Genomic DNA, 14,867 nt, shown 5'->3' with positions numbered 1-14,867 from the left:
TGTCTTTGATAATATAAACTACTAGAGCGCATAATTCCAGCAGCCTTTATGTTCCATATACACTGTGATTGATGAGATCACAGGTGACAATACATATTGTACCTTGAGTCAATCATCCAAACTGCAGATTATGACCAGGGCCGTACTAGGCATAACGGGCACCGTCTGTTTCCCCGGTTTGCCGTAAGGGTGGGTGGCGGTTTTGTACCGTTGGGGGCCATTTTTGTTGCTGGGAGCCGGTTTTGCAGCAGTGCTGCAAAAACAGCCCCTTGTAACAAAAGCGCAGCAGCAGTGCTCCAGCCCTGGCATTTACGTCTGCGGGGCGGTCAGGCGTAATTACCAGGGCTGGTTTGCGATCTCAGTCCGGCCCTGATTATGACGCTATATAGATTGGGCGAAAGGACATATCTATGCTGAGAGATACACAAAAGACATGCATCAAAAGCTAGTTCCAGGCCTTCTTCAGGAAACATTTTGTGGATTCCTTTTTTTGCATGTATTAGTATTAGACAAATGCTCAGTTGTATGCAGGGTGCAATTGCTCAGTGTCATATGGTGCACCTCTAGTCAAATTGCATAATTTTTTTCTTCTTGTGTTCTAAACTGTTAAATATATTTCTGAGGGGAACACTAAGCTCTTACACCCCACAGAAACATTCTTCTTTACACCCTCAAATGTTATTAACTCGAGCCCTTGGCAAGCGCCCTTTAACTACTTCTGGAATGGGACAGGATCAATGGGAAGGTTTTGAATGGCACAAGTTGATACAATTCTGGGCATTAACAAACAGCAAGGGGTAGAATGTCTTTTTTTTTTTAAGTTTGAAGTTTATTAAGGCATAAAGAGGAAAAAACAGGGCATGAAGAGACAATCAGAAGTTATAAGAAACAATAAAACTCTCTTACATCAGAATAATATTTGAACAAAAAGGATGTGAAACAAAAACAATGGAATTTAAAATTGCAGAAATATTGAGGGTTGGGGGAAAAAATAAGAACATGAGAGGTATACATCATAGAAGTGAGAAAAAAGAAAAAGAAATTAGGATGCATTAATAAATTTACATATACTAAAATAAAAACAATTCACAGTGGTTTTTGAACTTCAACAGAACTTGATGAAGGAAGGGGGGAAGGCCTGGCAATTCTGGATAAATATTCGGTGAGGGGAAGCCATAAAAGGTCACGTTTAATTGATAAGGAAATAGGGGAGACAAAATTGGTATCTAGGCGGTGATTGAAACAAACTGTGTTCCACCATGCAGACAAAGAAACATCCTTAGCTTGTTTCCAATGTGTTGTGATATGATGGAAAGCGATGGCTATCAGGAGATCAAGTAATTTGTGTTTATGGTGGGATCCAGAAAGGTCAGGGGAAAGGGAGCCTAGGAAAACCTGAAGGACAGAATAGGGGATAGTGATTTGAAAAAGTTTTTGTATTTGAGACCAAACTAGATGCCAGAAATGGAGAATGGGAGGGCATTCAAAGAGCATGTGTTTCAGATCAGCCAGAGGGCAGGGACAAGACCAACAAGTGGGAGAAGTGTCTGGAGAGAAAGAAGACAAAATTACGGGAGTGTATAATGTACGGTTATAGATAAAAAATAAGGTTTGGGTAGTATTGGCAGCTCTAGATGTGCTGTGAATTTTAGACCAAACTTTATCCCAAAGACTAAGGGGCCAATTTTGAGACAAATCATTCTCCCATGCCAACTCAATTTTGGATTTAGTGCGATCAGTAGGTGTTTGAAGGGATTTATAAAGAAAAGATGCAGAAGGGGATTGGTCGAGAGCAGTTGAGATGGAAAAATGAAGTTGAGGAATAGTGGTGGTAGCAGGGAGAGAGGAAAGATATTGGGTAAGGGAGGGAAGAAGAGATAGATATTGTTTGCGAGATGAGGAAGGTAACGAAAATTGGGTTTGAAGTAAGTGGAAGGAGAGAGGGGAGGAGTCAGAGATGAGTTGAGATATCCATTTTAAACCACGGGAGTGCCAAGATTTCCAGTAGAGTGAACGATTTTTAATTTTAAGAAGTTTATTATGCCAAATAGGTTGGGAAGAAGTAGAAGAAGCGGAGGGGTAGGTGGATATTAAATACGGCTGAAGAAGAGAACGGGTATGAGAAATGATGGGAGAACGAAGAGAGGTGACGGCAGAGGAGAAGGAAAGAACTTCATTGAATTCATAAGGGTGAAGGAAAGATGATTCTAATGTCAACCAAAGCGGAGGATAATATGGAAGATCCGAAGAAATCCAACGTAGGGCTTGTTTCAAGGAGAAAGCAGTATGATATGATTTAAAATTGGGGAATTTGACTCCGCCTAAAGATTTGTCTTTCTTTAAAGCAGAGAGGGCTATTCTGGATTTTTTGTCTTTCCATAAAAACTTCAATAAGATAGAATCTATTGATTTGAAATGGTGATTGGGGATGTGAATGGGAATCATAGAAATAGTGTACAGGACCAAAGGGGCTAGCATCATTTTTATGGAATCTAGGCGACCCCACCAGGAAAGAAAGAGAGGGTTCCAACGATTGATGGAAGAAGTGAGCTTAGTAGAAAGGGATTCAAAATTAAATTTGAGGGTATCAGAGAGACGAGGGGCGAACCAAACACCTAGGTATTTAATCTTAGAGGGTTGCCAGGAGAACCCGGAGGAATCAAATAGATGTTTTAGACATAAGGTATTTAGGGGTAGTATTTCACATTTGTCCGTGTTAAGTTTATATCCAGATACATTGGAAAAAGCGGAGACTTGATTCAGGAAGGAAGGTAGGGTTGTTTGAGGGTCTGAACAGTAAAATAAAATATCGTCAGCGTACACCGATAGTTTAACTTGTTGTTGTTGGGGACCATATTGAAAACCGGAAATACTCTCGTCACGTCTAATTTTGGTTAAAAAGGGTTCTAAGGCTAGAATAAACAAAAGAGGAGATAGAGGGCATCCTTGACGAACTCCTCTTCGGAGGGGAAAATAATCAGAAGCGATACCGTTGGCAAAGATGGAGGCATGGGGACTAGAGTAAAGTAAAGAGATAAGGGAAATGAATTTAGGTGGGAAACCGAACCAACGAAGAGCTTGGAACATAAAATCCCAGTTGATTCTGTCAAAAGCCTTCTCGGCATCAAGAGAAATGGCAGCCAACGGGGAAGTAAGGGAAGAGGCTCTACTTAAGATGTTAAAGAAAACACGAGAATTGTCTGTTGACAAGCGACCTTTAACGAATCCAGATTGTTCCGGACCGATAAGTTCTGGCAATAGAGGATCCAATCTAAGAGCTATAATTTTGGCAAAAATTTTATAATCTGTATTGACCAGGGAGATAGGGCGATAATTTTTACATAGAGTATGATCTTTGTCCGGTTTGGGTATTAAACAGATTAAGGCTTCTTGGAAAGTACCTCGAGAGGAACCAGAGTCAACAAATGATTGAAATAACAGGAAAAGTTTAGGCAGGAGAAGGGAAGAGAAATGATTATAGAATTCAATGGTGAAACCATCCGGACCCGGGGCTTTACCTTTACGTAGGATTGAAACAGCATGAGAGATTTCAGAGGGGGAGATGTCTAGATTTAGTGTTTGAAAATCAACATGTGAAGACTGTGGGGAAGGAATATCTCGAAAATAAGCAAGGAGATCGTCAGGATCAGGGATAGATTCAGGAGTATATAGGTTCTGGTAGAAGGAGACAAATTGAGCTAATATGTCCTTATCTTTGAAGAAGGAAATACCGGCTGGACCTTGTAATGATTCAATCTTTGTTTTTTCTTTGCGTATTTTAAGGTAATTAGCTAGCAGTTTGCCCATTTTGTTTTGTCCTCCGTAATAACGGGAATTACATTTAAGGAGAGAGTTTGATGCCGCATTAGTGGTAAATTTATTGAATTCAATTTTAGCTGAGATAAGGTCACGAAGTGAGGAGTCAGAGGAAGAGTTATAGTAGGTGTATTCAAGTTTTTTTATTTTATCCAAAAGTTGAGTTGATTTGGTGATTGATTGTTTTTTCTTTTGAGAGACAAAATCAATGATAAAACCTCTAGCAGCTGCTTTGAAGGAATCCCACACTGTAACAAAGGAAGACTCAGGGAGATGATTGAGTGTAAAGAATTCAGAGGTAAAAGCTGTAAATTTAGTGGAGAAAATGGGGTCTAGGAGTAAAGAGTTATTAAATCTCCAACGTCCTGAGTGAGGAGAGAAGGGAATAAGGTCAATATCAACAAAAACGGGAGCATGGTCTGAGATTAAAATGGAACCGATGTCCGAATGTGTGGCTAATTGTGCTAGGGGTTTGCTAAGGAAAAGGTAATCAATACGGGATTGGGAGTGATGGGTGGGGGAATAGAACGTGTACTCTTTAAGGTCAGGGTTACATAGTCTCCAAATGTCTACTAAGGCATAATTCTGAATAGAGGCAATAAACTGAGAATGCATCTTAGAGGGAATAAACTTAACCCTGGAATTCCTGTCAAGAAAGGGGTCCAGAACTTGATTGCAGTCACCACCAAAAATAACATATTTCTCATTAATTGTAACTAATTTGTCAGAAATAGCAGGCCAAAATAATTTATCAATACCTGTGGGAGCATAAACATTGAAGATAACAATAGGAATTTTATCAATAAGAAGGTTAGTAATAACCCAACGGCCATTGTCATCATTTTCATGGGAAACAACTGAAACATTTAACTTTTTATGACATAAAATAACAGTGCCATTTTTCTTACCCAAAGCAGGAGAATGAAAGACATGTCCTACCCAGCAACGCTTAAGTTTATTAGCCTCCTTGTCAGAAAGGTGAGATTCTTGGAGGAGAGCTACATCCGTTTTGAGGCGTGTCAAGTGGGTTAGGACACGTTGACGTTTAATGGGGTTATTTAACCCCTTAACATTCCAAGTAACTACTCGGAATTGGTAACTTCAGTAGAATGGTGTGAAAGAAGATATATTGAAAAGTGAATATGAAAAGAAAAAGAACAGTACTAGGCATGTAAGAAACAAGAGGTGGAAGAGAAAGAGAGCAACAGAGAGTAAAGAAAGCAGAGTAAAGAGATAGAAGAGAAAGAGTTGAATAAGGGGATAGAGAAAGAGAACAGTAGAGAATAGAGAACAAAACGTGTAGAAAAGTAATATCATAACAGATAAAAAGAGATCAAAAAAGGACTGAGGGATGACGACGCCAGAAGAGGACGACATCAACAACGGAGACTCACATCGTCGAACGCCTGAGGAACCAGCGAAGGAACGAAGTGGAGGGAAATACGAATACACCGGGATGAAGAAACACGGGAAAAGGATCTGTAAGAAGGTAAAAAAGGAGAAGAAAACATTAAAATACACATGGTAAAAGTAATAAAAAGTAACATGAGAATATGTGACAAAGGGGATGAAATAGGCAGGGATGGAGGGCATTCAGTCAGACATAGGGATCAGAAACAATGAGAAAACATGGCGAAAACAGATCAAAATGGTCAGACGGGTCGTGCAGTGTCCATGCTTTCGGCTTCATGGCGACGCAGGAACTCTTCAAGGATGAGTGGATCTTCAAATGTAGTTGTTCTTTCTTTGTAAGTGACCTTGAAGAGGCAAGGATGTAGTAGCCCATATCTGGCGCCAAGGGCCCTCAAACGAGGTCTCAAATCCAGGAACTGCTTCCGACGGTCGGCTGTGATCTTAGCAACATCTTGAGAAAGGTATAACCTGCGGCCCTCCCACATAACTTGTTTTTTAGCCTTTACTGCAGAAAGCACTTGGAGGAGATCAGTGTATTGAAGGAACAGCATGATGACACCGCGAGGTTTATCAGAAACTTTCGGGCCAAGTCTGTGCGCACGTTGAATATTTAGAGAGGTGGAAGATGGAAGGTCTAAGATTTTTGGTAGAAAGGTTTGAAAGAAGACTGTTGGATTAGACCCCTCTGTAAGTTCCGGAAGATTATAAAGGCGTAGGTTGTTCCTCCGGTTGCGATTTTCCAACTCTTCCGCCTGTCGCTTCAGAAGAGAGACATCTTTTTCCAAGAGCGAGATTTTTGCACATGAGTTGTGAAGAGCCTCTGTCGATTGTTCTACCAAAAGAACCCTTGATTCCAACGTAGACCACTTGTCATGGAGAAATTGTAAAGTTTTAGTGGTTTCGGCCATGAAGGGTTTAAGTGCCCGAAGTTCCTCCAGAATAAGATCCATTGAAGCAGATTGTGATGAAGAGCCTGGAGATGGAGGGTCTTTTTTCAAACGCTTCGTTGCACCAGGTTGTAAAAGCTTACTGGTTGAAGTATTTTTAGGAATTGCGCCATGTGTAGCGTTAGGTTTGAGAGAAGTGGGGTCGTCCATATTAGGTGTTGTGGAATCAGAGTCTGAGGAAAGTTGTGGTTTGTTTTTTGATGCTGTAAGCTTGAGGGTACGGAGCTTCCCCATATAAGGCAGGGGGAGTAAGTACAATGTCACCACAAAATTTTATGAGAAAAATGTTGTAAATAGCAAAAGGTGCTTTTGATAGTGGAAAGCACCAAAGAGCGTGTATTTGCTGCACGAAAAATGATGAAATGCAAGCAAAATAGTTAATTAGAGTAATCAATAAACATATAATCTTTCCTCAGGTATAGCCAAAAAAGTTCTGTGGATATAAACTATCACCTCATGTCATAGAGTTTGACAAGGAGACGCTGAATGCAACTGGAAATGTTCAATGAGCGTTATGCAAGCAGCGCGCCGTCAAATTATGTGGAGATAATCATCGTCAAACATGAGGAAACAACGACGAGAAATGGTGAGTGAAAACCGATAGTAATTTTCCAAGAAGCAGTAATTGAGGTCACAGACTGCAAGAAATTGAAGCATGAAAGGGCGTTTTTAAGGCAAGTGGTCGGTGTAGAGGGCAACCGCATTGCACATGTTGAAGTATAGAAGCGGCGCTCGCTGTGAAGGAAGCGCGCGACAAGTGCAGAAGATGGCGGACTCCGAGGAGGTGAAGAGCGTCACTTACGGGAGATGTGCATTCCGTCGGAGTAGAGAAGAGCTGCTCGGTTCTTCTTGCTCAGCTCACGTTCCGATGCCCAAAAGGAACATTTGCGCTCACGAAGGTCCGGTGAGTGCGGAGAAAAGTCGCCGGCTCCGGTGACCGACTACGGAGCTCCGATGCTAAGCCGCCATCTTGTGCGGCGTTCAAGCCACGCCCCAGGGGGGTAGAATGTTTTGAACCGTTCACTGCCCATCTCTTGGGTAGTGTTTCCGCTTACGTAATATTATGCAGATGTGGGGTAAAATTAACCAAGATTAAATGGATTTACATATGGGTGGTATTCTTTTGTGAACACCTTGTACTTGTTAATCCAGACATTTGCGTTTGTTACGTAAATTTACAGGCGCAAATAGCGGTGACGTGGGTCATGGTTAACAAAGAGAGACTACAAGTACATTGTTGTGAAATTCGCTGGTAGTTGCCCTAGAATTACTGTTTAGAGACCGCATTAAAACAATGCACAAACTCATTAAGAATAAAACAAAATCTCAAAAGCAAACCAAGTGTTCTGCTAAATCTAGAAAATCTATAATTCATAAATGTTTTTCGTTGAACTTGCAATTGAAGCCTCAACCTATTAAAAGGCGTAATGACAAGAATTGCACACATTGATGAACATAATTAAAAATGGACTTAAGCTGACCTCAAAAGAGAACGAAAGATTTCTTTGAAACTTCGCGAGGGTTTCCGTTCGGCAGGAGCTTTGCAGTCTGCGCCATAATAAGACATTGAGCACATTAAAGTGTGTTAATTGGATCAGAATTATAATTAGTCTCTGTGCAACTGAGAATGAAATCTCTTTTTTCTAATGGAATTGTCCTACCAGTTGAATTTAGCAAAGGGAGAATTTGCCAAAATAGGTATTTGCGCTGTCCGAAAATACATATCATACACTTTCATATGAAAATGACTGCCACAAATAATGCTTCAAATCCGGACTCTCTGGCTAGTCCACAGCCAGATTTGAAAGAATCTTCTGTGACTGCACGCTTTAATACGGATTAAGAATCAATTTCCCAGTCCTATTCATTTGCTAAAGTTGCTTTTCAGTTTATAAGTAGATAATATTTTTTAGGATTTGTCGCGCGTGCCGTTATGTGCTTTCCTTTCCAGGCTATGGATTTTGGGAATTTTTAAGTTAGATCAGGATTTCCTAAAAACAAGTGCCCGAAGTAATCTGGTTATGACCAAGATGAACTTCAGCTAAAAGACGCTCAGGTTCAAAAGGATACATGCAGACAACAAGAAAATACATAACTGTCAAAGGCTGTGGAAAATACATATAAAGAGCTCATCAATAGAAATATGTTGAGTTCATTGTTGGCGACCAGTGCAACAATCTTTTTTGGCGCGCCCCAGTATGACCTCCTCCTCGAAATCCCTCACTACAACCCAGGCAAAAGTGCCCCATATCTCTCCATAGCCCCTCTCTCAAATACATTTCAGTTGTTTTAAAGTGCTGGTAAAGGCTGGTTTAAATAGTTCCACTCAGCTATCCCAGTGGCGTAGCTAGGCCTTATGTCGCCTGTGGCGGCCCCTGTGTTTGCGGGCGAATGTAAGAGTGGGGGAGGGGGATGCTGGTGATTCCTGACTTTGCCGCTCTGCGACAGTCGCAGGTAGGAGAGGGTTGGGGTGCCAGCGATTTCTGACTTTGACACCCTGCTACGGCTGTAGGGGAGTCAGTCGCCCCCAAACTCGTGCCCTTCCATCCCCCCCTTGCTATGCCACTGAGCTATCCATATACAATACAGACCTGTTCTTTATAGCAGGGATATTAACCCTCTGCACTACCTCATGGGGAGTCAAAACTGCAACTAGACAAAACTCAGATCTCTCTCTACCTAGCAGGAGCATTAATCAGAAGAGTTTCCATTACATTTTTATTGCTTGCTGAATACGCTATTGCTAAACACAGATCCCAAGGGCCTGACTGGCCATAGCGGGCACCGGACGTTTTCCCGGTGGGCGAATTTTGAAGCGGTGGGGCCAGTTTTGTTACTGGGGCCAGGTTTTGCAGCAGTGGTGCAATATCAGCCCCCTGTAACAAAAGCGCCAGCTGCGATAAAGCGGAAGCAGTGCTGCTTCACACCAGCAACTCCCACACCTGGGCCAGTCCTGAGAGCACCCCCTGGGGTCAGTGCCCCCCTCCACCAGGTTAGCACCTAGTGCGGCCGCCAGCCGCGGTCCATGCAGGTAACAGCTGTGGGGCCAGGCAAGAGGGGACGTTGCAGAGGGAATTTATTTAATTTTCCCTCTGCATCGTCTCTCAAAATCTCCCCTTAGGCGGCCCCACCACCCCACCACTGTTACCTGCACGGACCGCGGCTCGCGATGCATCATCGATGCAGAAGTTTGCATCACAAACTACCCCATCGACGGCATCTTCGATGACAAAGCCGGACCTTGCATAACAGCCCCGCAGCTTCCTCAGAACTACCACTGCCTGATTCATCTGCATTACGGGATCTTACAATGCTCTGCACCCCGGAATTAAATGGCCCTTTTATCCGGCCCATGCTCCAGCACAGTCAGTCTGAACATGTGACTTTGTCCCGATCAGGTGCCACCAGATAACCACAGTTGGCGCTTTGTGCTTCTAGCCACTATTTTCATTTAAAACGTTCAAATTGCTTCCGGTTCCACTAATTAGATTTGTGTTCATTTGGTCTGAAATGTTACGGAATTTTTCCAAAGTGGTGTGGGATTTTTTTCTTGCATTGTGTTTTCACTTAATTTCTGTTTGAAGTGCTGCATACATACTTTACACATTGCCTCTAAGTTAAGCCTGACTGCTTTGTGCCAAGCTACTAAAGGGTTAAGCACAGAATAATTTGGGGTTTGCTTGTGTTTCACCATGACAGACATTGTGGTTGCTGCTTGAGTAAGATTTCACCCCCTTTAACCATTAAAAGTAATCCTACGGTCCTTCCATATCATACACTAAAATCTAGTTTGAGGCAGGCTCTCCTCCACAATAATATCAGCGACAGAAGTCTAGTAGAACAAGGTCATTTTTAACACCCATATACTGGATGCACAGAAAGGGCCTTATTATGATGTTGTTTTGATGTTGGAACCGACTGACCATAGGTCGGCGGTTCTGACCACCTAATTACAAGGCGACCGCACCTAGTGCGGTCACAAACTCCCATTTCTCTATGGGAGCTTGTGCTGTGGGCGGTTTCAGCCAGCAGCACAAGCTCCCATAGAAAAATGAGAGTTTGTGTAAATCCCTGCACTGTGAGGCAGGCACCTCATGGTGCCAGCCACATGGAGCAGGGATTTATAGGGGGCCACCATAGGTAAATGTAAATGTAAATGTACAGGAATTTATATAGCGCAAATCACCAAGCGGTCTCTAAGCGCTTGCTTAGGGAACCCATCCTGGTATTCCCCTGTGAGATAACCCCGACAGGGTATCCGCAAGGTGAAAGCCAGGCATCCCGCCGCGAGGGGCCGTTGTGGAGATTAAGCAAGCTATTGCCCAGAGTTGCAGAGTGTGAACCCGTGAATCGAGTAGGCACTGGAGCGAGAATTGTCAGTCCATGGACATTTTAGGACTCAAGACCCCGCCGAGCCGGGAATTGAACCCTGGTCCCGGGATGACCTCTGCTTCCAGGTCTGCCTCCTCTAACCAGTGAGCCACACTTCTCCTCCCCAGGCCCCCCAACAGGAGGCAGCAGACGCAAGGGGGGTCCCCAAAGTCACTTTCTGTCAGGCTTTTCATTTCGGAAAGGCCGACATGAAAAGCCTGTGGGAAACCAACATCGTAATTCCGACTGTGGGAACGCCATTTTTAAGGAATTACATGCCAGTTCCGTTGGCTGAAGGGCTCCTTGAGCCTACTGGAAGCCAGCTGGAATGACTGGCAGGTTTGATTTCCGACCGTCTATATTGTTATTAGCCGTTCGGAAGTCAAACCTTGGATGTCGGTCGGGAAGCCTCCGACCGACATCCAAATGAGGCTGTAAGTGTCTTGTTTCCCTCCTTCATGCCGCAAATGTTATATGTAAAACCAGCAAGCCTGTCAAACAAGCATTGACAATGTACTGTCAAAAAGTGGCCACTGTGATTGGGGGGGTTGACTTGCTGGGAAGAGAAAAGAAGAACCTGCCCAAGAGTCATATCAAAAAGCCCAGCAAACCTGACAACCAGGATGTCACATTCAAGCGTGATTTGACACTTCAGTGTGAAAAAGGAACCTTACAGTCCCACCCTGCATATTCTATGAGTTTCAGATGGGTGATATCTGCCCATTCAAGTCACCTATTGTTTGCTCCTGGGCGCAAGTTCACACCCCATTAACACAGATTCAAGCTCTAATTACTGGCTGGCACACCTTGGAGTGCAAACTGTAGATGTAGCTTCCATGGAATTCAGGCAGGGCAAATTCAACTTTTCAAAGGTCATACTTCCATAATTTGTATTACACATCCGACGTCACAGTGAATTTTTTTTAATAAATATTTTAAAAAGGCCCAAAAGTGAAATTTGTAGCAGTTTCCTACCTGGAGATAACATTTTTTTTATAAATTAACATTGTATCTTAATGCTTTCCTTTGAACATCCGACCCTGCTTAAGGGAACATATCTTTTAGGGCTTTTTCATTATATGGACATGTTTACATGCTCTACTTTAAAATACCATTTACCACACCTGGGTACATCACAGTTATGGTCAAAGAGACTTCCTGGAGGTGTACTGACTGTGCACCATATAGAGGTCTCCGCTTGAAAGGGAATAAAGGGGATTTTAAATGCTAAAAACACGTTTTCCCCTAGTAGACTGGTGCAGTTACTCACTGCACCCACCTGCAGGGGGATCTCTGTCCCTCTTTTACATGTAGGCTGGGTCTGCCATAGCAGTGAAAAACAAACTGTCATCTTTAAACCCAGTTTCCCTTTTTTAATGCTCTGTTACCAAAGCAGACTTGGGTTCTCACCTGCAATGAGAAGAAACCATTGACTAATAGAGTGCAATATCCTGGCCTGCAGCTGGTGTGTCCAATTAAAGGATTGCTGCAGCATAGAAAGGGACAGAGCACCAAATACATATATTATGGGCCCAGATGTTTACCTATTTTCCTTGCCTGTGTTAGGTATACATTTTCATGATAAACTCAGTTGTTCACTAGATTGTCTAGCATATGTTACTTGCCACTGACACTAGAGTGCTGTTTTTCATGCATTTACCTTGAAGACATGACGAAAAGATACTCCATAATGTGCTTGCATAGAAAATGGTGTAGATGGAGAATATGCAATAATAAAATCAATGCTATAGTTGACATTTTTACACACTTTGTAACGTTCACATATTTTTTAGGGGTTGTGTTAGGAATATGCAAATGTAGTGATTTTGAGCATATTTAATCTCAACCCATCAGGAATAATTACATATGGTATGTCACTATCATATTTAGGGCACAATCACAGTTCACAAACCTGTGAGTGTGGTTGAGCTCTTGAACTTCTAGGCCTTATTCACAAAGCATTTTCTGCGACTAAGTGCTTCTTACTCTTAACATATATGTGATTTTTCATAAATGCTCAATAGTAAGACATGCTTCACCGTGGAAAAATCATATTGAATAAGGTCTGTGAGCATGCAGGTCTTATGCCTTCAATTTCATTGTCAAGTCACACTTAAAAATAAATACTCTACAAAAATCTTTGTGAATCGAGTCCTCATTTAATGATTGATTCCCACCATTCAAATGGATGTAGGGACAGTTGCCTACTTACACCAATGATTCTCTCTTCCTGAAGCATTGTGTTTCCTGGGGTGTGTCTAAAATCATGACTTTTGATGGTCCCATCTTCTGAAACATTTCATTTCCGTTTCCACCCATATGAAAGGGAAACACATCAACATCTGTATACGTGCTGTTTGAATATATGACGTTACACCGCGAGCAAATACCACACAGTAGGTTACAACGCGGACGTTACATCATCCGCGCTGCTACCATGCATGGCATTACAACGCAAGTTGTTTCTACGACTTGCGCTAGATGGAGTGCTGGACTTCGGAATCGTATAAATTACTATTCCTACTCCAGTTAACAAAACAGCAGGGAAGGTGTTGGACTTAAATTCCAACACATTCCTTGGTGTTGCATGCCATCTAGTGCAAGTCATTGAAATGACTTGCAATGTAATGTCATGCGTGGTAATAATGCGGACGATGTAACATCCGCGTTATCAACCCGCGTGGTACTACCAGCTTTGTAAACGCTGTCTCCTGTGCTGAATTTCTCTAACTGAATGTAGATATCCAGGTCTCTCCAAAGCAAAGTGCACTCAGATTTGATCCTGGCTGTCCCACCCCTTCCCCTGTACTTGTCTTGCCCTCGGTGAGACTTGTAGATACAGGCAGACCCATAATGAGTGCCCCTATTTGTTCATTCATCTATAAATTAGAATTGTTTACACACATATGGTCAGCCCTTGATTGCTCAACTGTTTCGGTTGTAGTGTGGAATATTGTAGAAGAAATATTGTGAACAAAAAATAAAAAAACATAATATTGAGGAAGTAGGTCGCATACTGTGAAGTATAGATGTATTGTTCTTAACTGCAGATCTAAGTACCTTGACAGAATAGATAATGCCAAGGAATGTAGATGTGGGGTTAGATATAGAAAGTCTATAATACTTATTTGTTGAAATTTTGGTCCTCGATATTCTGGTCATGTTAATGTAACTATTAGCTATTCTTTCTTCAATATTCTGAACCCACATCCACTGCAACCCTTGGCTTTTCCATATGTGCAGTGTAAGTTTTTTACATGCAAATGATCTTTTATGAGTAGGGCTTTCAGTTTTATGCTCAACACAAACAAATAAGAGCACTCGTTTTCAAATGTGGGCCATCATGTGTGCTGCATTTTCTTTACAGTGTTCAGTTTGGGAAGGCCACAGTGCTTAGTTTGTGCCGGTGATTTCTGGTGCTCTGCACCGGCACTTACTTGTCAGCACCGGCTCTAGTGATAGCCCACCACATGGTGAAACTGTCTTTTTAATTTAAAACAGCCGTGTTTATTAAGTGAATATACATTGAACATGAGTAATACCTGCCTGGCATGCCATTATTAAAGCTTTGTGTGGCCTGACATAGTCTGATTTGTCATAGTTGTAGGAGTGTGATGGTTAGGTGTTATTTTGGTACTGCCATTGCCAGCACTGGCAGGGCAGGGCATGGGTGGTATAGGCTGCAAGTGGTCATCCTAGGAGGGCCCTGGTACTTAATTGTTTACAAATTAGGCACTGGGATGGCATAATTGTTTCATTCACTTCAACTTCTCTTAAAGCCCCTAAACTGAAGATACATTTCTCTTTCTTTCAGCTCGGATCTTGGAATCCAGTTACTGGCCTGAACGGGTCTCTAACAGACAGAAGACTGGAGAATAACATGCGTGGCGTGGTTCTGCGTGTAGCAACTGTGCTGGTAAGCAACATGCGCACTCGTTGGAGCAGTCGGTGCCCTGCGCCTTTCTTTTTTAATTCTCAAATGGTCTCTCTCTTTCCTCAGACTCTTTCTTTCCAACACTATTGCTCGTTAAACATACCTCCACCTCCTGATCCTCTCTGTCCTCCTTCTGGACACACGCCCCCCGCCCCCCATCTTCTCGCGCTGTGCACCTACTAATGGTTTATTGACTTAAGAAAGGATGAAAAATATTTGCAAAAGTCCAACTTTAATGGAGAATAGTGGAGGAAGAAGTTGCAGAAGTCAGCGCCTCACTTGTCTATATTCGATCAATGTGTCATTTCAATTTAAATTAAGGATTCATCAGCAAAGTTTCATCTCAGCAGTGTTGCAATGTAAAAGTAGTTTGTTGCAGGAAGGCA

The 14,867-nt window shown here is 42.4% G+C and overlaps 1 protein-coding gene across 1 annotated transcript in view; it reads left to right on the top strand.

Moving 5' to 3' along the window:
* The window catches only part of GRID2 (glutamate ionotropic receptor delta type subunit 2), a 2,545,914-nt gene that overhangs the window by 1,884,167 nt on the left and 646,880 nt on the right, over positions 1 to 14,867 (top strand). The window contains exon 9 of the mRNA XM_078676229.1: positions 14,362 to 14,463. Within this exon, the coding sequence (XP_078532355.1) occupies positions 14,362 to 14,463 (102 nt within the window). The remainder of the gene's footprint in view (positions 1 to 14,361; positions 14,464 to 14,867) is intronic.

Source organism: Lissotriton helveticus, chromosome 2_1 (assembly GCF_964261635.1).
Source record: "Lissotriton helveticus chromosome 2_1, aLisHel1.1, whole genome shotgun sequence".
Classification (NCBI taxonomy): Eukaryota; Metazoa; Chordata; class Amphibia; order Caudata; family Salamandridae; genus Lissotriton; species Lissotriton helveticus.
The sequence above is the reverse complement of the archived record's forward strand: the minus strand, read 5'-3'. Positions and strand labels throughout refer to the sequence as shown.